General features: G+C 44.6%; 1 protein-coding gene across 1 annotated transcript in view; it reads left to right on the top strand.

The window, feature by feature from the left end:
- The window catches only part of FUBP3 (far upstream element binding protein 3), a 34,532-nt gene that overhangs the window by 7,540 nt on the left and 3,265 nt on the right, over positions 1 to 23,727 (top strand). Inside the window, exons 5-17 of the mRNA XM_009287016.1 lie at positions 1,691 to 1,740; positions 3,337 to 3,408; positions 4,163 to 4,220; positions 6,904 to 7,066; positions 7,967 to 8,065; positions 10,099 to 10,203; positions 10,597 to 10,699; positions 11,364 to 11,464; positions 12,758 to 12,899; positions 17,708 to 17,868; positions 18,746 to 18,819; positions 19,316 to 19,392; positions 23,508 to 23,579. Of these exons, the coding sequence (XP_009285291.1) occupies positions 1,691 to 1,740; positions 3,337 to 3,408; positions 4,163 to 4,220; positions 6,904 to 7,066; positions 7,967 to 8,065; positions 10,099 to 10,203; positions 10,597 to 10,699; positions 11,364 to 11,464; positions 12,758 to 12,899; positions 17,708 to 17,868; positions 18,746 to 18,819; positions 19,316 to 19,392; positions 23,508 to 23,579 (1,277 nt within the window). The remainder of the gene's footprint in view (positions 1 to 1,690; positions 1,741 to 3,336; positions 3,409 to 4,162; positions 4,221 to 6,903; positions 7,067 to 7,966; positions 8,066 to 10,098; positions 10,204 to 10,596; positions 10,700 to 11,363; positions 11,465 to 12,757; positions 12,900 to 17,707; positions 17,869 to 18,745; positions 18,820 to 19,315; positions 19,393 to 23,507; positions 23,580 to 23,727) is intronic.

The following is a 23,727-nucleotide window of genomic DNA, read 5'->3' on the forward strand; positions in this document are numbered from 1 at the left end:
CCAGGCTGGGGTTTCTGCTAACCCTTTAAGGCTGTTTGTTGTGATGAAGAAAGAAGAGTTGATGTGAAACTTGGATTTGGTTCCTGAAAATCTGCAGGACTGAGCAGAATAAATTCTCTCTCCTCTCCCTTCCCCTGATCTGGAGGGGGGGAGAAAGAAAAAGTAAAAAAAGCTCTGGCACTTTGACAGAATTTGGAAGTATTAAGTGGGCAGGCAGATTTTTTTAAATGTATTTATTTTTATTTGTTTTAGTTTTGTTGGTGTAATATGACCTGGGATGACTCCTTTGTCAAAGATGGTTTTGGGAGACTGGAGCAAGTATGAGTTGTTGTGCAGCATGTCTTAGCATCTAATACAAACGTAAAATTCTCAGTTTTTCTCAGATCCTGCTCTTAAGGAGCTGACTGTCTTGCTTTGGGTAGGAATGGGAGAGCATTTCTAAAGCTGGATTCACCTTCAGCTTTAGTAACACCTAATAGTAACGCATTTCTATCATAACCAGCTGTTTGTTGAGGGCTTCAGCAGAAAGGACAAGCAATATGCATAAAGACTGTAGAACCTTCAATTTTTAATGGTTAGGTTAAAGCTAATGTCCGGCTAGGGCAGCACAGAGAAGGGTGGGCAGCGTTGTCTGCTCTGCTGCTACCTGCCACCTCTCTTCCACCAGGAGTGATGTTCATGTAGGGAATTGATTAGGCTGAAAAGCCTGAATTGGTTTCTTTCTGTGGTTTTGGTGGTTGGTTTTCTGCTAGGTTAGCTGCAAGCGTTCCTCCAACACAGGGTGGTTAACAAATGATGCAGGATAGGACGTTTTGGCAACAGGCTGGGTTTATTCCAGGTTAAAACAACTGTAATTCTGAACGTCCCTGTTCTGTTGTGGGTATGGATGGCACTGTTTGGTTTTGCATCTCTGCTGGTGAGCCTCAGGACAGTGGACAGTACTTTATCTGCAGGTTAGCTGGTGAAGTCTACTGTGTATTTTATACCTTCCCTAGCTGATCTAAAGCAAAAAATGGGAAGATTTTAATATACCTCACCACAAAACCTGCATTGAACTTATTATGCAGGTGTTTCATTGCTTTTGAGATTGCTGAACAAATTGTATATAATGCATATCTAAATATATGGAGTTTGCAAATTCCATATTCATTGTGATGTATTTTCTACAAGATAGAAATGGCTAAGCAAAAAACCATCCAAGGTAGTTCCTTTCTACTTGACTATGGTCGGGTCATAGGAAATTGCTTCGGGTGCTACGTTTTGAGGCAGAGACACATGAAAAAAGTCCAAAGGGGGCATTCATACCAGGATTGGCTTTGGTTAGTGTCTCTTGGCAAGAGCATATCCAAAAGTAGTAGGCAGAGACTGCGGCTTGGAAGGTCTAGGCTAAATATTAAAGAAACTTTGCCATTATTCTGTTAAATCTGTCTGGAGCAAGAATGACAAAAAGAGGTTCTTCCATCAGCTCCATTGAAGATAGTGGAGAGTAGACTGGAAATGTGTCCAGCAGAGGAGAAATTAGGTGACCACGAGAGGTCCCTTACAAAACAAATTATTTTGACCGTGATGTGGTGTTCACTTGTGTGTACAAAAGCCTTAAGCTGTGCCTGGCTTCCACGGCAGGGACATAGTTGTCTTCCAAATTGTTCTTTGTAATGTCTATTTGATTTTTTCTTACTTTTTTTTTTAGGGCTGTAATAACAGAAGAGTTCAAAGTGCCTGATAAAATGGTTGGATTTAGTAAGTACCTTGGATGCTTTTGATGTTTCTTGATGTGTTTTCTGTGCAGGAATGCTGTTTATTCTGACGTGTTCACAAGTTTTTGTGCTTACTAGCCTTGGATAAGCCTTGCATAATGCTGTCTTCACGGGGACCAGATGATCTGTGTTTAAAATCCAGGTGCAAACTGCATGGAAGAGCTTGGTGTCCCAGTAATAAGAACAAGACTGTGTGGTACAAGCTACTGAGAGTTTTAGTGATTCTCTCCTTTAAATTCCCGCTAGCATAGTACATAAACAAGTCAAAAGTGAATTTATTTCCCCTCACTGAAACATTTTACTTCCTTTGAGTATGCAAAACTGTGAGAGTTGAGGGAGGAAAACAACATTTAAATGTTAAAATAAGAGTTGACTCAAGGCAAGTTAAACAGAATTTTAAATCTTTCATACATTTGCTGCAGGGAAACGCAACCAGCAGGCATTGCTCAGATGAGAATTTTTCCTAGATTTGCATTCCTGATACTGTTCTCTTTCAAGCTTGATCCTAATTTCTCTCTTCCTCTTGATGATCATTACTCTTCCTTTCAATGGCACCTCCTGCTGATGTGTTACTACAGTGATTGCATAGACTCTTCCACTGCTAGATCTCTGTGTATCTCTTCCAATTTGATATATGGAGAGTAAAAAGGAAAATAACAGGCCTTGATAATTACTCCTTAGCGCGTGAAATTTTGTCCCGACTCTAAAGACACTATAAAACTGTAGCTCAAATTCCTGCAAAGGTAACGCTCACTCTTCTCCTGCCAGACCTCTTCATTTATCGGTCCTGGTACCACATGTGGGGGAACGTTGGAGGGATGCTGTAGCTCTGTGAGCGGGGGAGCTTGCATGCTCTGTGGGTGCATCATCTCTGTGTTAAACCTAATCCTGGTTCAGGGACAGACAGATGCAGGAGGGTGGCAAACCCACAGCTGAGAGATGCTTCTGTGGGAGCATCTTGAGCCAGGCATACCTGTTTGACAGTTTTGCTCTTTTTGCAGTCTGGGAAGGATATGAATGGTGATTGGCACGTAGTCTCTCTTCAGAATGTCTCGTTGTGAAACAACGTTGTGCAGACTCCAAGAGTTAAGGGCGATGGGTATTTGTTTTCACTTTAGGTTGATGGAGCATTTCTGTTCTGTCTGAGTGCAGACCAGCCAAATAGCATGTCCATTGAAAAGAGACAGTAAAATATGAATTTTAAAGATATAAAAGCAAAAGTCTGTGCCTTTTTTAGTACCCCAAATAACTGGTTTATTCGTTCAGGCTGAACAAGATACACTTAAATGACTCTTCTAGCAGCACTCAAACTAGTGCCTTATTTCTTGCATACTATGTGTTTCCATTCCAGTGCAAGACAGGCTTTTTTGTTTTGTTTTTCCAAGCAAATAGAATAACTTTCGGCAGTATTTTAATGTTTTTCTGCTAGGATAAATTTGCTCATGCTGTGGATGCCTCTTCTGCAATCCTGGAGTCAAACTGTTCCTTTATAGATAGCTGCAGCGGAGTAAAAGGGGGAAGGTGCTCTGCAGTTACTTGGAAAAATGGTATGTTCTGATGCTTGTTGAACTCATTTCAGTAATCGGCAGGGGAGGAGAACAAATCTCACGGATTCAGGCAGAGTCTGGCTGCAAAATTCAAATTGCTCCAGGTAAGAGCCTCTTTGTATGGCGGGTGAACAGGTTTTAATGTTGAAGGATGTTGCGTCCATTAGATCAGGTGCCTTGCCATGCTCATGGCGTGTTATCGCCGTTAACAACTGGTACATACTAGGCTAACGTGCGTGGGAGAGCTGGTGTGGGGCTGACCTCCCGACTAGCACAGCAAACAGGTTTGTCAGGTGGTTTGGGGAATGAAGCAGTTAAGGAACTGTCTTTAACCAACAGATGGGTACAGTGCAAACGGACAATCCATGTTGTACTTAGACCTGAAATTGCAGCTGTTGAGTTTTCTCCTGGTGGTACCACTTTGCTCAGCTCTGCGGTTTGTCTCTGGTTAGTCTGGTCAGCTCCAGCTCCTGGCAGAAGATGTTTCAGGAGGGTGGCAGCAGCTCTTCGTACAACTCACCTTGCATCGAAAAAATGGGACCATCCGTTTGTTCTGTGCTAGCACCTATTTGCTTTGGGGAAGACTGTACTACGGTGCTGTACAGGAAACTGTTGATGAATGTAATCTAAGTTCTTACCCCTCCCTTTAATTGGTGGGGAAGGTTTTAAAAGAATGCAGACATCCAGCAAATAATTTAAAATATGTTGACCCTGGATGTCTTTGAATTCATTAACATGCTCTGTGTGCCTGTGTGCGGGGGGGGGGGCAGTGCTTCCATTAGTGCTTGATAGTTACTGAAACAGCTGCCATTTTTTTACTTCCATGTATTAAACATTTCCTTCTTGTTTCCTTTGTAGACAGTGGTGGGATGCCCGAGAGGCCCTGTGTACTCACTGGGACGCCAGAGAGCATTGAGTGAGTTCTGATTTCATTTCTCTCCTTTCTCCTTCTCTCTCTTCTCCCTAATGCTGTGCTCTGTCAGTGGTGCTACTTGATTAGCCACACCAGCAAATGTTGGCCTAGAGAAACTTGAGGGTCTCTGGAGCATAGAACCTCTTGGTCTGATGCTTGAAACTGTGCACCTCAAAGGCTTTTTTCCAGTTGCAGTTTGAACCCTCTGCAGAAATTTCCGTGGAATTCCCCTCCGCAGGGCAAGGTTGCTCTTAGGGCACCTAGGATGCAGTTTTCTAACTGCAGCTTTCCAGGATACTGAGCTAAGCTGTTGAAGGGCACTTCTCTTCTCCCCTTCGCTTCCCATACTCCTATTGAGATGACCATCCTTCCAGCTGAAGAAGGGCTGCATGAGGCCTCCAAAGCCTGTCGGTGCCACTCCAGAATAATCTGGAGGTGTTGGTGTTGTTGCAGAGCAGCATGAGGCCCATGGGTGTCCTTGCCTCTGCATTGCTGCCAACAAGAAGCAAAGGACTGAACCAAAGTTTTGAATTCTGATCCCTGCATGGTAGAGACACGTGGCCAGCCAGCAGGGGTTTCTACTCTTTAGACCTATAGAAACTTTAGGGACAGTGTTTCCTCCCTCCCCCTTCCCAGGAGCTGAGTTTGAGACTCTCACAAACCAGTTGAGGACCTCCTGCTGGAACTGGATCCAGGATCCTCAGGCTTACAGGAACACACTTAACATATGGAGCTGCTCTTTCTCTCCCCAGCCTTTGGGTAGGTGGGTTTTTTAAAATCCATCTGGAAATCTTTGAGTTGCATTTGGTAGTGAAAATACATGGGCGCAAAGACTGTCTCTCTAAAGAGAAGACACTCATCATTCTTCCATTCCTAAGAGATCTAAGGGTACTGAAATCTCCTTATTCTACCATAATACTGCAAGCAGTGAGCCAGAATAAATATAATTGGCAAGCTCACATTATAGGGCAGGCAATATATTCTTGCTGATATTGAAGTGCTTTTCCCCCTTTAGCAGAGGATATTTCAGAACAAGAGCAAAATACTAAAAAGCTGGGATGCCTGATGAGATGCAGTTGGGGGAAAATGGGGGAGAGGTATAGTTAAGTCTTCATGATTCTGAAATAAGCAGTTAAATGTAGTCATGTCCAAGGCTGTCTTTAAATAAAATATAAATAATATAGTTAAGTTCATGATTCTGAAATAAGCAGTTAAATGTAGTCATGTCCAAGGCTGTCTTTAAATAAAAAAAAGCTCAATTTGTGAAGCAGAACAATGTGTTGAGGACATGGAAACATGGAAAATTTAATTTACTTTTGTGCTAAAATTCTTGTCAAGTTGGTTGTTTGAACTATTTTTTCAGGCTACTTGTAGAAAAAGAAAATGAAGTAAGGAAACCAATCTAGGTGTCAGACTTCTTTGTGAAGGGTTTTGTGAGGAGTGTTTGCATTAGTTATATCCAGTGGCAAACTAATAGGGTTAACTTCCAAATGACCCCTTCTCCTCTGAAATATGTTGCGTATTAACTGTTGTAGTCTCTATAATGTCACTAAAAGAACTTTATGCAAAATATGAAGGTAGATGAATAAAACCTCTTAAGACTCTTCCAGAATATTTGAAGCGGGCTTCCAGAAATTCCACCTTTTGCCTTGTTTTGTGAGAAAGTCAAGAGAAAGCAGTGCTCTGATCTGTGTGCAGTCTCAGATCACCACCCCCTGAGCTGTCTTGGGTGAATGTCTGCTTGCAAGGGATGACTTTGTACTGTTTCTTCAAATCGCCAGAGAGAGGACAGTCCTCCTAGGGTGCCTGATACAGCTTGGCGTGAAGTGGAGAGAGGGGAAAACGCTGTTTTAGACTGAATAGGGAACCGGTGACTTTCTTCTACCTACTTCGAGAAGGGTTGTGGGAGAAGGGCTGTGGGGAAGGGCAGGAAAGGGATGTGTTGGTACTAGGAGTCTTCAAGATGAAGGGAAACCTCTGACACGCTAAAGATTTTAGAGAAGGGATCTTTAATCTCCCAAATGCTTCTTTGTATGTCTCTTCTCACCAGGAGTAGAACCACCCAGTCTTTCACTGGTTGCTGCTGCAGTATCCTTGCCCTTGCTTCGCGGTGTAGCTTCAGCACCTGCTGCTCGGGGCAGAGGCTGTGTTAGAACAGTGTTCTGGTGCTGCTGGTAAGAGCAGGCAGAGAAGAGCAGGGCAGTCGCCTGTGACTGATCGGAGAGTGGTTAGCCAATGTGCTGTGTTAGTATCGGAGCAGTGTGTGTTTTTTGTCGTGACCAAGAATGAGAACAGAGCTTGAGTTTTACCAAATATCGTATATATGTTAAAAAAGTTCAGAGAAGTTTAGAACCTAGAGCATCTTCATTCAAAATAAGCACCCCAAATGCTATAGCTCAACTATTATCCTTAACTTCCAAAGAGGTCAGAGCATGCTGCTGCTCTTCCTTCTCTCTTCCCCTTTCAAAAATCAAACTGCTTATAAGTAATCATGATAGGGGAAAACATACATCAAAGAGTTTAAAAAAAAAAAAGAAAAAAAGCAAACATTGTGCTAACTATAGTTTCCTCCATCTTTTCACTTCTTCTCCTCTCCCCAATTGCTTCCCATTCCGATGGTTCCTGGTCTCTTGGTCACGTGGAACAATGTTGTCTAATGGTTGTTTCCCTCGATTCTTTTCCAAAGACAAGCAAAACGGCTACTGGGGCAGATTGTAGATCGCTGTCGGAACGGACCTGGTTTTCACAACGATGTTGATGGCAACAGTACGATTCAGGAGATTTTGATCCCGGCATCCAAAGTGGGTCTAGTCATCGGCAAAGGAGGTGAAACAATAAAACAGTTGCAGGTGCGCAAGATGCATTTACTTTAGGGCTCTCTTCCCTACTGCAGCTTCTCTAGATCAACAAGAGCGTGCTGAAATGGAGAGCCTTAAATGCTCTAACCTTCTACAGCAGGGACTACTCTTCTGCCTTCGGAGGGCTGGACTCAAATCCAATCTTGTGTTACAAACAAAATCGGTTTGGCCCCAGCTACGCACGTAGTGGAGTTTTGCCAGAACTGTGAAAGAAACTAGTGTGCTTTAGATAACATTTGGTGCGTGCTGTTTAGGAGGGGATTCTTGTAGCCAAGAAAAGGCTATGTCTAGTCTGCTGCTGCAAAAGTTTTTAATGCCCGCCATGCTGTTGGAGAGTGCTGTGCTTCTCTTTTGTTGCTGATCTGTGATAAAGCTGGTGTGTCATCTTTTTTTTTTTTCCTCATCCCACCCCTTTCTAATTAAGTGTTGTGTTATGTATAAGTCTATGTTCCTAGACTCTCTTTATTCCTCCATCCGGTACAAGTTTTTTAAAGAATAGAGGGTTTCAGAAAAGCACCTAGGTCAAAAATGTAGGGTTTTGAGTGCCCTGATTAGGCCTCTGTCATCTAATAGTTATAAGGGTGGTCGCTTAATAACTATTATATGCAGACAGCTACAGATTTTGGAAGGGGCTGAAAAATCAGTTGTTGAGGTAGAGGGATTTTCTTTTTGCAAGGGATTTGGCTGTTTGAGAACTTCAGGAATAGCACACTTTCTGGCAGTCCTTTACACTCTACGACTATTACTGAAATTGTGCTATAAGTACCCGTGAAGAGCTAAAGTAGCATTCTGTAAAGCTGCTGATTTGACCTACGTAATGTTTAGTGACCAAAATATAGTCCCTTGTTTTAGGGACTCTGCTTAGCAAAGTGCTCTGTGCTTTTTCTTCAGGAGCGAACAGGTGTGAAAATGATTATGATCCAAGATGGTCCGTTACCTACTGGAGCAGATAAACCTCTCCGTATTACTGGAGATGCATTTAAAGTGCAGGTATGTAATAAAAGTAAGCATTTGCCCCAGAGAACTGAGGAGAAATTTAAACTAGCATATTTGTGAGCATCTAATGGAGTTGAATCCAACTGTAAATGTAATGATCCTTGCTGGTTTTGTTTGTTCTGTAAGGTTGAAGTTTGAGTAGAGCAAGCTAAAACACTAGACTAGCAAGTGTTATGCTGTAAACAAGCCAACCTAAGAGATCTCACTTCACATAGATATTAGACATGGGTAGGAGAAGAGCTGACGAGAAGAGCTTTCCAGTCCATGAAGCAAAAATCATAGCTATATGTTACTTGAGCAAATGGGTTCTTAGTGACTAACTTAATCACACATTTGAGAAAGTGTTGTGGAAGGTTCATTATCTCAGACAGCCAATTGACGCAGGTAATTAAAACAAAACAAAACAAAAACAAACAAACCATGACAACTCCTGAAACCAAGGGGTTTGCTTAATATTGGTACCTCGGTCTCCTTGTGTCAGGGTTCTACAGATGTGTTCATACCTGCGGTTCAAAGCAAAAACCCATGATCAGCCAGAGACTGGAAGATTGCAGTGTGATGGGAATGCTTGAATTAAAGAATTAAAGTTTAGCTATGGCATGTTCCACTTCTCAGCAAGTGCTTTTCATACCTTGCTAAGTACTTAAATCTAGCTTAGCATTCCTGGCTCTAATAAAAATAGTTCTGTTTCATAGGACCTCCCTAATCATAAATTGCTCCAACAGTTGATGTTGTTCAGGGATAGTATGTTTGGGTTGTATTTTTCAAACCTCTTATTGCAAGTGGGCTTTTAGATTTAAATGTGGGGGTTTGTTGGTTTGGGGTTTTTTGGTTTTGTTTTTTTTTTTCCAAAATTCTTATACTTATTGTGGAGGTATAGATATGCAAAAAGGAGTTTAATGGCAGTATTTCTGCTTTTAACCAAATAATACTTTAAGTGCTGCTACTTCCCAGGTGGTTTCTTCTGCCTTGCAAGATTTGCTGTTGTCACATCTTCCGTGCCGTAAATCATGCCAAGCAATCATGGAGACTGCATAGGCTGGAAGATCTCTGAGGCACTTAGAAAAGTTGAGCACGCTTAGAAAGCACTTAAGAAGCTTGATGAATCCTTGGGTTTGGTGGGATTCTCTGGATGCTGCGACAGTGTTTCCTAACTCTCTCAAATTCCTTTGAAATCTCTCCATTGCCCTTATTTCTGTCTTGGCATCTCTGAAATGTCTTGAGTTGTTTCCTTCTGTAAAAAATACCATGGGGGTGTGGAGAATATGTAAAAACGTGAAAGGAGTCAGATTCACCGGTGTCCCTCAAACTTGGAAATAGAACCAAAATGTCAAAAGCTTGACTGGTAATATATAGAAACAAAGGCTTTGGTTTTGACATGTAGGCTTTTTTTTAATGGTGGCTACTGTTGGCTTATTTCCAAGGTGCACTTTTACTAGCTGGGCTACATGCAAGCTTGTGAATGGCCTTGAGGGCTGCAAGTAGGTAGGAAGAATATTCATTTGTCCCAGAAAATGTCTTGCTGGATTGCTGCAGACTTGGGCTTAACTTTTCTGAGTGTCAATAAGCTCACTGCTGCCCACTTGCCTCCTTGGTACATGCTCTCTAGCTCTTAGTGGACATGCTCTCTGCTATGCTACCACAGCTTCTACCTTACTATATTGGTTTCAGTTCTATCCAGTAGGAAAGGGCCTTCCCTTCCTTTAATTTACAAACAAAACAAAACCAAAAAAAAATCAAAGATATTTTAAAAGCTAAAGAGCCTTTTTGAAAGACTGAAGGAAGCAATTGCACACAAGAAACTGCCACCTTGCACACTGGCGGGTTTTGTCAGACATGGAAGATGCCCATCAAGAACAGATCTCCATTGACTGTGGTAAAAGAAATTCTCAATCAGAATGCTGTTTCTGTTAAGCAGATGGAGATCGCTTTGCCTGAAGCTTGACCGTTAGCCACTGTTGAGGCCCTAACACCAAGATGGCAAGCAGAATACTTTTAAGCTAACTGTAACTTCTTTCCCCATGTAGCAAGCGAGGGAAATGGTACTGGAGATCATCCGAGAGAAAGATCAGGCAGACTTCCGAGGCGTACGCAATGATTTCAGTTCTAGAATGGGAGGAGGCAGCATAGAGGTATGTTTTCTTCACGACTACTCTGCTAACCTCCCTGTGGTATGGGTAGTGGGTGGAAGTCATCAAATTGCACATGTAACCTGTAAGCTTATTTTTAAATGCATTGTGTTCTGTTGCCAGAAGAGTGAGTCTGGCTGCAAAGAAGAGGAGTTCTCATGGACTCCCAGATGGCACTTTTCTAATTGTCTTTTTAAGCCGCATTCTTGTAGCGCGGAGTTCATTTAGCGGGGAAGGAATTTGTGGCCACATGTTTGTTTTTCTTAAGTGATATGGTTCTGTAGCCTGGAGCTGCCTAACGTGGCCTGTCCTCATAGTTAAGCACATCTCCTTGTAAAATCAGAGTAATTCAGTCTAGTTCTCTGAGCTTTCATACTGCTTTGCCTTTCCCATCAGGTCTCTGTGCCCAGGTTTGCTGTTGGAATTGTGATAGGAAGAAATGGAGAAATGATCAAAAAGATTCAGAATGATGCTGGAGTTAGGATTCAATTTAAACCAGGTTTGTGCGAGGATGGAGAGCTGTTACTTTCTGACCAGTGCTCCAGTTTGGGATTGCTAAAGTGGATCTGATCTGAGGTTACAGCAGCTAGGCTATCCTAGTTTAAAGGTGCATTTTGTCTCTTTCTGAAACCTGTTTAAATAAGATGTGCTGCTTCCTTGTGCACTTTCTGGTTTTCAGAGAGTAAGATTTTATACAGCTCATTTGCAAACATTAGATGTCACAACAATCATGTCTTGAGTGGTAATTATATGGATAAACAAAACAACAATAACAAAAAACCTTTTATTTTCTGTTAAAGAATTCTCCTTCAGGACATTAAAGCCTTTGGGGATCAGGAGTTGATTAATTCTAAGTAACTTTCTCTGGGTCCTTGGCTGTCTGATCACCTATCAAAGCTGCCTTTGTCCTCTTAAAGTTATATCAGTCTCTTTCATTGCTTTTTGACATTTGAAAGTGTTGCCTTTTGAATGTTGTTCCCTCTGCAATGTGGGTTGGGTTTTGTCTTTCAGTCCATGGAAGAGGGGCTGAAGGTGGAGGGAAGAGGTAGCTCTTGGGTAGTTATGTGAAAATGCTGCTAGCAACGGTGGTGCTAGAAGGAAGCTTTTGTCGGTGGGTGGATGTTTTCTCCTTTTAATTTAGTCTTTGCCACCTCTCTTCACAGATGATGGGATTAGTTCTGAAAGAGTCGCACAGGTCATGGGGCTTCCTGATAGGTGTCAACACGCAGCACACATCATCAGTGAGCTCATTCTCACAGCACAGGTGGGTTCTGGAGGCTCTTGGGAGGAAAGAGCTTATATGAGAATGTAGTCTGCATGCATGCAGCTGTGTGGATGGATGCCACCATCTGAAGAAAGCGGTGTTAAATTTTCCCTCTGGTAGGCCACACATCCTGCTGCCCAGGACAGAGCCGCTAGGTTTGGGTTTTGCTTATTTGGTTATTTTAATGTGATATGGGCTGACTGAGCAATGGGAAGGTCTCCTATTCTCAGGCAGTATTATGAGGCCTCATTGTAGCTCCACGTTTACCCCCTGTGTTTAGTTGTTCTTATGTTATTTGGAAATGGTGACCTGGTGGAACAGAGTCCAGCAGTAGCGTGAGACATGACTGGAGGCTCTGCTCAGTAGGGCTGAGTAGCGCTTAGACAGCAGAGCATTAACAGTGCTCAGCGATGCCTCCTCTTCAGACTCCAGTCCTCTGGTCTAGTGGCTGTGGGAGGCAGGGGAAGGCAACGAATGCTCACGTATGCGGTCACTGTGCTCTAAGAAAGACACCAACGTATTGCATTGCCCAAGAGCAAGAAGTACAAAGATGGGTGAAGTAGTAGGGCAGACTCGTGAAAGAGGTTGTATATTCCCTTTGTATTATGAGAAGTAAAGATGTTAGGCCATTCCAGAGCAGATACCTGAGCATAATTTGTCCATCAAGGGTAGGTCTTGATATCTCTTCTTGCCCTGAGATCTGGTTTGAACACTTGATTTCATAATTTTTTTAATAATCCACTTAAATTTTGAGGTCTGTCATGATAGCCTCTGACTGCCCGTGGCCTTTGCTTTTGGAGAAATCAGTTACTCAAAATAGGTATGTCCTTCCAGGTGTCTTTGAACTTAAAAGCTTCCTTTGGAAGTTTTGGAAAATGTGCATTTCAGCTGAGTAATTTCAGCAGTTCTTTAAAGAATGACACTTGAAAGGGTTTGGAAGCAACTTCTGTGTGTGTCAGTGCCAAGATCTATTGGTTGCTCTAAGGAAAGCCGCCATCACAAACTAAAAGTCATTTAGTAGCTGATGCTTGTTTATAGGTTTGTTTCAGCAGATATAAAGGCATGCATTTAAAAAATATAAATATCTTCCTGAGTCAGGAAGGCAACTGTAACCTATGTTGCTTGGCATTTCTTTAAAGTGCTTCAAAATCTTGAATGTGAAACTGAAGTCCAAGAATATCTTAATTCAGTGCCATTGATTACAGTGCAGTTTAACTTACCTTGCTTTATTTTGTTTTTAATGTGCATTGGGGCCAGAAAAAAACCACTGATACAAATTTTTTGCCTTCCAAGGAACGAGATGGCTTTGGAAGCTTGGCTGTCACCCGAGGAAGAGGTCGTGGCCGTGGGGACTGGAGTGTTGGAACACCTGGGGGCATGCAGGAGATAACCTACACAGTGCCAGCTGATAAGTGTGGTCTCGTTATAGGCAAAGGTAGGTCTGGTGACACTAAATATTAGAGCTTGCAATCTTTCTCTCTCGGGATGGTCGCGTTCTTGCTGTCTGACAGTGAGGCTTCGGAGTTTCTGTAATTGCAGGTATTTAGTGGCCGGTGAATGCAGCATAGGAATAAGCTATAAGCGCTTGTGGTTGTTTTCTTTGTGGTGCTCTCACTCATAATTGTACTCTCCAGGCCCTTGTTCACAATCTGTAAGAGAGGCCCTTCATGCAGAGCTGTCAAGTAAGCTTGTTATAACAAGCAGCTGGCTGAGAAAAGGCAGGTTCATTTGTGGATTCTTTTATAGAGAATTCGTTTAAAGGACAGTTTATCAGGGACAAGCAGAACAGTCATTTCGTCATGCTGGATTTCTGTGAGCGCCATGTGATAAAATGGAAGGTCTCTGAATGTAGTAATAACAGTAGCTGCTTCCAGCCATGTACCTGAAGTGTCTGATGAATAAAGTGAAGTAGCAGGATTTGTCTGTATCTGAGCTTGCATCTGAGCCTGTCACAGAGCAGGGTGGTGCACCTTGTCTCGCTCAGACAAGCATGTTCACTGCCATGGAGGCCCCTTGGCTGCCTTAGCCGTTGAATTTCTCCATGCTAAGGAGATGGAGAAGGAGTCATCTGGCCTTCCTCTCAAGAACCAGTACAACCCCAATACAGTTGTGAAACCAGAGCATCACCAGCAGTCTCAATTTGTCACAGAGCATGAGCTACACATCGGGTAATGGCAGTACTTAGAGTACTTAGATAGAAGAACTCTATCGCTCTGAATTATTGTGATGCTTCTGAGTTAATACACTGATGTATCAAAGGAGTTGTGTTTAATTTTTCTATTTGCTTACTTCAGAAAGGATGACATATGCTTTAACCAGTATTTAAGTAATCACAGTTGGCTTTTAGCCTCAGCAGAGGTGAGGTGACTAGAATAGGAACAGATTAGCTACAGCGGTAAAGGAGGCAGAGGCTTGAGGGCCTTGTGCCGTGTTACAGTGACATTTAGTTTCCTGCCATCCTGTTGGGAAGGAGTGAGCTTGCAATGAAATGTGTTGTGGCCTCTTTTCCCTGCTGCATCTCACTTGTTCCCTTCCATGTGTCTGGCCCCTCTTGCACCCTGAACTGCCGCATTATTGGATGACAAGGGACACAGAGACAGGACACAGGCATGTCAGCGGTGTATCTGCAATTATTTTCAGACGTTGTTCTTTGCCATAAACCTGTTCACAAATCTGAAAACTTTTTTCAATATGAAAAAACACCTGCTCTCCCCATTATGCAGAAATTGCAGAGCAATTGTGCTTGATCTTACTGAACAGTCCAGTTGGGCAAAAGATCAAGCAAAGCAAATTTTAAGCCCACAAGTGAGAGTTATATGTATGGAAAAATCAAATTATAATGAAACTTTATTGCTGTATCCATTAGTCATCTTTAATAAAGCATCAGAAAAGGTCACTTGTTGTTCAGCAGCGCACTGAAGTGGAGCATTTGTGACTACAGAGAGCACCGTGTGCTGAAAAGATAAATGCAGGTAGCGGAGTTGGATGTCCTAGCATTCAAGCGCAAGGCCTGGCACAGACTCACTGTGGGGGTGAAGGGTAGCTTTTTACCTTTGTTTCCACAACAGCAAAATAGGGATCCTTACCCGGCCAGATCAGAAGCTTTCTGGAGTGACTAATTACTAGTTGTATGGTGATTTGAGTGCTTGTAGCTTTGTAATACCACCTTGTAATCGGTGTTCTTGCAGTGCTTATGCTCTTAGTCTATTGCAGCCTTCATTTTTTGTCAAGTGAGTGATGGCTGTAGCATTGCCTTTTGGGGCCTGGACCAGGATGGATGTACTACATTCTCCTTATGTTGACGCAAGACACCTGATTCTTCTTATTTCCTCTCCCACTGCCTGTGGGGCAGTGTAGGGGGAGAGGGGATGTTAGCGGTGTTTTCTTAACAGTGACCAATTGTAAAACCTCTGCTCCCCCTTTTTAGTTTCTGAGCAGTTTCCAGCTTCCCCCCCCCCCCCCCCCCCCCACCCAGGACTCGCCGTTTAGCCTTCCCCGCTCAAAAAAAAAGTACGTGTCCCCCCCCCCCCCCCCCGGTGATACAGGACTTGGCTGTTAGCCTTCTCTGTAAAATCTGGCCGAATCCTCTGGGCACGCGTAGCTTGGTCTCTGAGGCTAGCACCCAAGCAATGGGTATCTTGGGCCCCCAGGTGTAGTGTATGCCGTGTGGCCAGGTAACTCCTGCTGTGCTTCCAGCTGCATGTCACCACTCGAGAAGGGAGGAAAAGAGGGAGATGAGGAAGTTCCTCAGTTTCCTCAGTTTCTGCAGCGTATATGATAGAAGATCTAGGGCCCTTTTCTCCTGGGCATCACTTCTCAGCTTGGGAGCGTGAGCCTTTATGAGCTGATAAGAAGCGCTCCGCTCCCTGCAAATCCTGTATGTAGCTTTTTCCTCTAGAGGGTGGGTAGGTGCAGCTTTTCTTTTCTGAAAGACTCAAGGGTGGAGACGAGCGCCATACACGTCAAGCGCTTTCTCTGTTTGGTGGTGCTTGGAAACAAACTGCAGCCTCTCTGGGCCCCCGCTGGATTTCCATGATAAATACAGCAATATTGACAGATAACGTGGCCGGCCTGGCTCTTGTCAGCTCTGCCTTTTAGCAGGTTTGATTAATTGCTTTACGATTTCACGTCCAGCTGGGGGGCCACTCTTGGATCACTTCTGCCCCCCATCAGGTAGAAGAATGGAGCGGTCTGCTGAATGCGTCTATAGACAGCCACCATGTGCCGAGCGGGTCACCTCATTATGGGGGAAGATGAACTCCTTCCGGCACCGTGCAGCATCATGTTGACCGCGTCACTTCATTTGCATGCTCTGGAGGCTGAATTGGGATAGCTTGGATGGGAGGGAGCTCTTTGGCATGTACCAGACTGGAGGGTAAGGAGGAGAAGGGCACCAAGTCCTGGCACGGGGGGTGGGAGCTTACAGCCTCTGACCAAACCTGGAGAGCCAACTAACTTGATCCTGCAGTATGGTCTAGGAGGGACCTGATGCGGGAACAGTCCCAACAACTACAAACTTGGTGCTGAATGCTAAATGGGGAAATTATTTGAAATCTGTATTCTCCTTGATTCCAGTTTGAGAATGCTTCAATTTTTAATCCCCTTTTGGAAGGAGAAACCTAGTCTGCTGTGTGAGTAGCAACCTATGGTTATGCCTCTGCCGCCCAATAAAGGAGTTCTCCCACTCCTTCGTGATCCAAATTGTGTTGGCTGAAAGGGCCCTCTGTTTTCATTAAGTAGATGAAATGGCTGTTGATTCAGATCTCACCTCAATATGTAAAAACCAGAGCTTCAAACAAGTCTGCATCAGACAAAAGCATTACATAAAAAAAACTTATTGGTTTTGAAACTTCATCTTACCGCTTTCCCATGCTTCACTGAAAATAAGTGACTTGGCTTTTGGCTGCACAGTACAATCCCTGTTGTCTGCCCAGGGATGTGACACGATTATCTTTTGTTAAATGCATCTTCAAAAATTCATTTAGAAAGAGTTAATTGCCCTTTGGCAACTTTTCCTCCTCCCTTCCCCAAGAAGGCTTTAAAATGTTAAAAAGGTCACGAGTCCATTACAATGAAATGAACAAGTGTCTGCAACATCCACAGTTTGTTTTGAAGTTGTGCTGGATGTATAGAGATGGAAATGCGAGCAAAATTGAGGAGATCATTTTTGGACACTCTTTTTAATTAAAACCAAACAAAAATCTCCGGTTACTTTCCTTTGCTCTTTTTCCTGCTTGCTGTATGTCCTTTTGGCTGGTGATTTTTGGTTTGTGATTTAAAAGTTGTAAAACCCCTTCCCCGCACCCTTTAATTTCTCCAGTTGAGTGGAGCTGGTCTGTAAGTTGTGTGAGCTTCCAAAAGAAGAATTGAACCATTGTAACATTGGCTGAGGCTTTTGTTAAGCAAATTTCATTAAGAGACTGAGACCTAGCAGGTCTTCGGGAAACCAGATCCACTTTGGCTGGCCCTGCCGCATCCTGCTCGAAGTACTCCTGTGCTCTAGTGCATCCAGATGGCAAACTAGCCAGATATGTTCACTGCATGCACAACTAACTCTGAAATAGCGGAAGACAGCCTGGAATCCTGTGCTGCTGCGGTTGTGTGGAGGGATGCGTACGCTGCGGTGTGAATAGGAAGCGCGGTAAGCGGAGGCTTCTTTAAGGGAATAAGCTATTGAACAGCACATGATTGTGAGAAAGCTTAAGCTTTGTTTTTAAGCTACAAGGTATGTGGCTGGTGGCTTTTTGCCTTAGTGGAATGAAATGTCTAGCAATGGGGAAGGAAAAACAAAGCCTCATGGAGGAAAGAAAAAGCATGTTTTAGTTGCAGGTGACTTTCTTCTCTTGAGGATTGTGAACAGCTGTGCAAAACCACCAGAATTCAGTCAGTACAGTTTTTGCATCTGGTTTGTCAAAGTATATCTCAGCCATGCTGCGTTTTGTTGGGAGCCTAGCAATGTGCACACAGGGGGACCGTGTGTATTCTTAAAACAGCACCATCCATGACCCCAAAAACGGTTGCAGTAGCTCACGGTTTCAGGTCATGCCTATGAAGCAGTATAAAGGAGCAACACGAGCTCAGGTACTATGGTTTCTTATGCTGTTGCCATCCTCAGCCCGCTTCCCTTGAGGCACGCAGAAGGTAGTTAAAACTATATTCCATTACCAGAACCTGACTTCGATAGGCTTTTACAGAAAGAGATGCTGAATATCCCTCCTTATGTCTTGGTTTTCTTTTCTTCAGGTGGTGAGAACATCAAGAGCATAAATCAGCAATCGGGAGCCCATGTGGAGCTCCAGAGAAACCCACCTCCAAACACAGACCCTGGTGTACGAATATTCACAATCAGAGGAGTTCCCCAGCAAATTGAACTCGCTAGACATCTCATAGATGAGAAAGTTGGTGTAAGTTCCATCTCTGTTGATCTTGGTCTGTCTCTTTCAGATGTGGTGTTTTCACTCTTAGGTACATGTAGGCCTGGACTTACAGGATGGCACAGAATACACACACTTAATGTTATTTAGCTTCAAAACCATTTGCCTGTTAGCAGCTGCCTTGAACTTTGGCCCTCCAGCATCCATTGGAGTAATTTTTGCTGTGGTCCCAGAAGGATCTGACTGTTTGCTGACATAATCAAGGGTAGTGTGCAGCTGTTATGAGAGGGAAGAACAGCAATAATAAGGTATGAGAAGGCTGTCAAAGGAGATTTTTTGAAGGAAAGACAATAGTGTCACTGCGTGAGAAATGACACAATCCTGGCATCATCATCCTGAAAGTAACACTCACCTCCTTGCTCCAATAAATCCAGGATGACTTTTATCTTCCACTTAATGCAGTGCTGTAGTATTGAAGCTTAATGTCAGGCTGGAGTACGACTGAAGGGGGAGACATGGGTAAAAAAAAAAAGTATGGAAAATACTGAACTGGGTAAGGTAAAGCTGAAAAGCAACCTTTATGCTGAATGGCCTGAGAGGAGAAGGCTTGATACCAACCTCAGGATCCAAGCTATTCAAAGGAAAACTTCCAACTGTGCCGTCTACTTTACAAGGCAGCTCCCGTTAGCCCCTTTGTGGGCTGGCCGGAGTTGCTTTTGAAGCTGGGCTCCTGGAGTGTGCTGACAGTCCTGAGAACTTCGTCCTTGGAGAATCAGTCACTTCTTTCAGATGCTGGGGTTTAGTGGAACATGTCCCAGGCTGTCTTCTCCCCTTTCTTACTGCTCATACTAGCTGCCTCCACCCTGTGCTTAGAGCTGGCATTAAATATTTGTGGATTCTGTGACAGGGTACCAGCATGGGTGGACCTGGAGGATTTGGTCAAAGTCCGTTCAGCCAAGCACCCGCTACACCTCATCAAAAGTAAGCTTCTCCATCTCATCATGGACGGGCTGTGGGGAATGGCTGGGAGCTATAAAAGCGCTGGGAGAAGGGTGGAGGGCCTTGAAGGGGTGACGTGTAAGTGGAGCCTTTTAAAGAGTGAGCATTCAGAAGCAAGAAGCAAGTGAGATTAATCCTTTAAGCTTGACTACAGGAAGGATTTTAGGTATTATAAACAAGGCAGGTATTGGCATCTCCAAAATTCCTGTCTCTAGTGCAGTGAGAGCATGGAAAGAAGCCTGAACTGCATACAGCACAAGGAGAGCTGGTCAGTATGATGTGTCTTCGTCTTAGCTTCATAAATAGACCAATATCAAGCAGTCACACCTACACAGCATTTCCTTTTGTTCCCATGTTCACCTGTTAGCTCAGCAGTTGCTGACCAAAGTAACAATTTTGCTTCTGTGGGCAACTTCATGTATACGGCCTGTTTAAATATTTGATTGTCTACTTCAGCGTGCCTTTTTGTCCTCTGCAGTGGTCCTCAGGCGTTCATGACGCAGGGTTGGGGCAGTACCTACCAGACGTGGCAGCAGCCTGGACAGCAAGTCCCAAGTAAGTGTCTAGGACCTGGGTTGGAAAAGGGTTGGTGTTCCCTCTGCAATTGCTGCTTCGTGCCTGCAAAACACAGGTTCACCCGCGAGACCGCTTGTGTGAAAACAGCAAAATAATTTCCTGAGCAGCAGAGGTGTGTGGAGGCATGCTGTGGTGTTTGAGCCCAGAATAAGCTGACGTCCATCAAAAACTGTGATGCTTTTTGTGCACTTAACTGCTTACTGCTTGTTTCTGCTCTCTGTGTGTGGAAACTCTGGTCCTTGCTGTCTGTTCCTAACAAACGTTTCTGCCTTAGGCTCTCTTCTGCCAGGATTCCCCAGGCAAGCATTTGCCAACCCAACCCCAACTTCCCCCTAAGAGGCACACCATGTCTGGTGGTGAGCCCTCCCATCTCTTTGTTCTTGACCTTACCAGTTCTTGCTTATTTTCTTTTTTAAATGTTCCTTATGAGCTCTTCTCACTACTTAACTCCCAGTCTGATGGAAGGACTGGGAAAGGAGATGCAGAAAATGGAAGAAAGGATAGTCAGGGCTTCTATCCTGGTTCATACACACTGGCTGCAGTGGTGTCCCCTTGTCTCCTTTTGGGAGTTGATGAGAACTGCTCAGCCTCCACAGTGCTAAATGCTCGGAATGAGGCCGGTGAGATAACCAGCTTTCAAATAAATTAAAAAAAAAAAAGTGCACACATGTCCTTAGTCATGAGTTCAAAAACTGAACCCAGATCACCCCTGCTGCTGGGCTTTCCACTTCAAGCCACCAGCACTGAGTTAGGCTGGGTGTAATTTTTCAGGGTTCGAAGTGGCATTTCTTCCTAAAACCCTGTTTAGTCAAAATTCAGCAGGTTGGAATGGGGAGTCCCCCTTTTCAGAATAACAGGTAGTAAACACTAGTGGTGATGTTGGTAACTGCATCATCCTGTGTCTTCAATAGCCAGAGTAATGGTTTGCCCTAAACAGAGCAGATTCACAGTCCGCTTGGTAATCTTAAAGCTGATGTCTATTGGACATTACTGCCCATCACACTGTTCAATCACAATTTTTTGGGAATTACAACTTTTTTAATGGCCTGGTCTTGTGAAAACTAAAGCTAAGCACCAAAAGGGGGGGGCAGGCGTAATTTTAAAGGGGTTTAATGACAGGTACTTTTCAGTGCTAAGGCTGATTTGGCAATGAAGTAGATCATTAACTTCCGTATAAATTCCCACTCTGAGGTGCCTGAGGTAGAGGAAATGTTGGAGGAGCAACGCCTGCAATTGCACTTGTGATTCCCTGTAACACAAATCACATTTTAATGTTTATGAAATTGTGCAGATATGAAATTTGGAAATCCTCAGTGCTGCATTGTTAACTTAGTGCACTTCTAAAATGTGCGCTACAGTAGGACATAGGAACCCTGCATGCGAAGTGTGTGTTAAACTCTAAAAAAAATGCCTCTGGAAGAGTCCTGCTCCTTAACAATTACAGTCTAAAAATCATGACTTTTCCTTTGAGCTCTAGGGACTTGTAGAAGGTCAATAGTTGTTCTGTTTTCAGGACAGCAAAATGCAACGGTGGGCTTGAAAGGACTTTTTTTGTACAGGAGTGGAATAGTATGGTACTGAAGAGTATTTTCCCATTAGCCTGTTTTACAGGAAAAATTGTTACTCCAGTCCTTTCCTGTGCACCCCCAAGAGCACTGGACTTCCCTGAGGTTTGGGAAACAGAACAGTCAGTGCAGCAGGGAAAGCTCTACAAAAAGTGTCATTTTTATCTTCCCATAAAGCCTTTGAATAAATGCTTATGAAATGTGCATTGCTATTTGCCTTGCAAGATGCCTTTAGAAACTCACCTTAGTAACTTATCTTTTTTTCTCGCCTCGCTGAAACATCCTCTTATCCTGGCCGCCAGCTGCTGGGGGGGCGGGGGGGAATCTCCCTTCCTGCGACGTATAGTCATGTCTCAAACTCGCACCTCCTGGCTTTGGAGCCTGGTATAAGAAGCACAGACCCTTTGAATTCCCTGATTACTGATAGTACAGCTTGTATCCCAATGACGGCTGCTTTGCAGTGAGTTTGCCAGGTTTCTGGTGGCTCCCAAGAGCAGTGAAGCATCCTTCCTTGCCATTATCCTTTCCCTGTATGGGTTTAATACCACAAGGCTGTGTTTTGGGGGCCGATGTTTTATTTCTGCTGTTGAACCTGATGGAAAATGTTGGCTCTCTAGTTCCATGTCTACTTAGGATCCTTCGTGTTCCTGTTTGTAGCCAGGCATACTGAAGGCAGTCTTGGTAAGGAGAGAGGACAGACAAGATAATGCTGTGCTTTAAGCAGCCTTCACCGCTTTCTTCTGCTGCAGATCACAATGGTACCCAGTCAGGCCAGGTGGAGTTCACCAAGGCGTGGGAGGATTATTATAAGAAACTAGGTAAATACCTGCTTTTGCACTTTAAGTTTTAATTTAAAAACAGTCTTGTGAAGGGTCCCTTCCCCGAGTGCTGCAGCCCGTTTGTTCGTGGCTCTGCTAGTCCTGTCAAAGAGCCGGCTGAGTCGTTCTCCAAGCAGGCTTCCTAGGGACAGACTTGAGAGTGCCCTCCTTGTGGGAGGAGGGGCAGACCCCCACCCCCTACACATGTATTTAGATTTTAATTACTTCCCCCATCTTAAATAAATTAACTGGCTGGGGAAACATTTTGCTGTGAAATGCATTTAGCTGCGTGTCCTTTCAGCCTGCTGCGGACTGTATTCTCCTAGAAGAAAAGGCATTGAAGGAGGTCCTTTGTTGGCATTAGCAGGTGGACAGTTGAGGCAGCCTTGACCTCTGCCAGAAAAGGTCCTGACTTGTAGCGTTGGTCAAGTCTTTTAACCCGCTTTCATGCCCCTGGACAGGACACTGCTGCCCTGTTCCCTCCACCCACTTCACACTTGCAGTGTATTATATTCCCCCTTCCCACCACTTCAAAGCCCCCCTTCGGCCGGCGTCGCAGGGCAGGGCTGTACATGGAGCGCAGGCGGTTGGACGGGCTGGGGAGAGCTCTCCTCCACGCGTGTCTCCTGTCCTTGCCTGCCGTCCGTGTGTGCAGCGGCTCGTGCTCAGCACTCAGGCTCTCGCTGTGCCTGCCTCTCTCTGCAGTTTTCTAATTGCTGTGTTTTCTGTTCAGGGCTTTTTTTTTATTTGCTGTGTGTCTGGCTGAGGGCTCTTTGCTCTAACTGTGACTAAGGGAAGTGCGGGCATCCCGCCTCTGCACCCAGCTGGCTGCACTCTCCCCTGCAACAGCACTTATTAGACATGCTGGATTGAAGGTGTCTTAGTGCTTCAAAGAGGGGAAGTCTGTGCTAGACCAAGGTTTTGGGGTCTGCGAGGTCTCTCTCAGTGCAGGCATTGGCACCGCTTGTCTTAGTGCGCTGCAGGCGTCTGGAGACCGCGCAGCAGAGCCAGTCGTGGCTGTTAGGAGGGTGTCGTGGATGCCTCTCCGGATGGTGCGTGGGGGGATAGTGCTGAGGGCAGGTGGAGCTGGCCGTGCTTTGTGCAGGGCTCACGGCTCCCTTCAGTCCTGAGGACCCTGCAGCCGGTAGCAGTTTGGCTAGCCCGGAGCTGTGTGCTGGGGCGGGTGGTACGCTGGAGGCTCGTGTGTGGGCACGTTGTACAGATACGCATTGTCTGCCGGGGCTCCTTCAGACGTGCTCTGCTGGTGAGAGTGGGGGTGAACGACGCAGACCCCTGAAAACCAAGTGAGATGACTCAAAACACGGCCGTTTCCTTGGCAGCTCCGTGGCTGGAGGTCGAGGTGACAGGTCTCAGTTCTGTCAGGGGTTTGAACCCTCCATCCCTGTGCTAGGTGGGAGTGGACTGACAGCCTAGGGTGGTCGATGGGCAAACCGAGCAGGTCCCAGCATGGGGGAGACGTGGCTTAATGCCCTTCAACAGGGCACAGGTGAGATGAAATCAGGAACTGGAGCGTTTCCTCGGCTTTCCCTGAACTGAAGATGCCCAACGCTGTAGAAAGGTGGAAGCTGAAGTGTGAAGTCTGGGCAACTGAGATAGATCCAGGGCCTGTCTAGCAGAAAGGTAGATGTCACTGGCTGGAAACTGTCACCTGTTCCATATTGACGTGCCCCTTGTTGTCATCTTTGCACAGGCCAACAGAGCCAGCAGCAGAACAGCCATCCCGATTACAGCAAAGCATGGGAGGAGTATTTCAAAAAACAGAGTGAGTGAAACAGGGTTATTGGAGATGAATCCACTCTTGTAAACAGAGTTAACGCTAATCCGATGACTTGCGTCTCCATCCCCTGCCATTATTAGCTTCCAGTCCTCTACAAAACCCCTTTGGTCCTCTCCTGTTGGTGATGGTGCAT

Source organism: Aptenodytes forsteri, unplaced genomic scaffold (assembly GCF_000699145.1).
Source record: "Aptenodytes forsteri isolate BGI_AS27 unplaced genomic scaffold, ASM69914v1 Scaffold136, whole genome shotgun sequence".
Lineage (NCBI taxonomy): Eukaryota > Metazoa > Chordata > Aves > Sphenisciformes > Spheniscidae > Aptenodytes > Aptenodytes forsteri.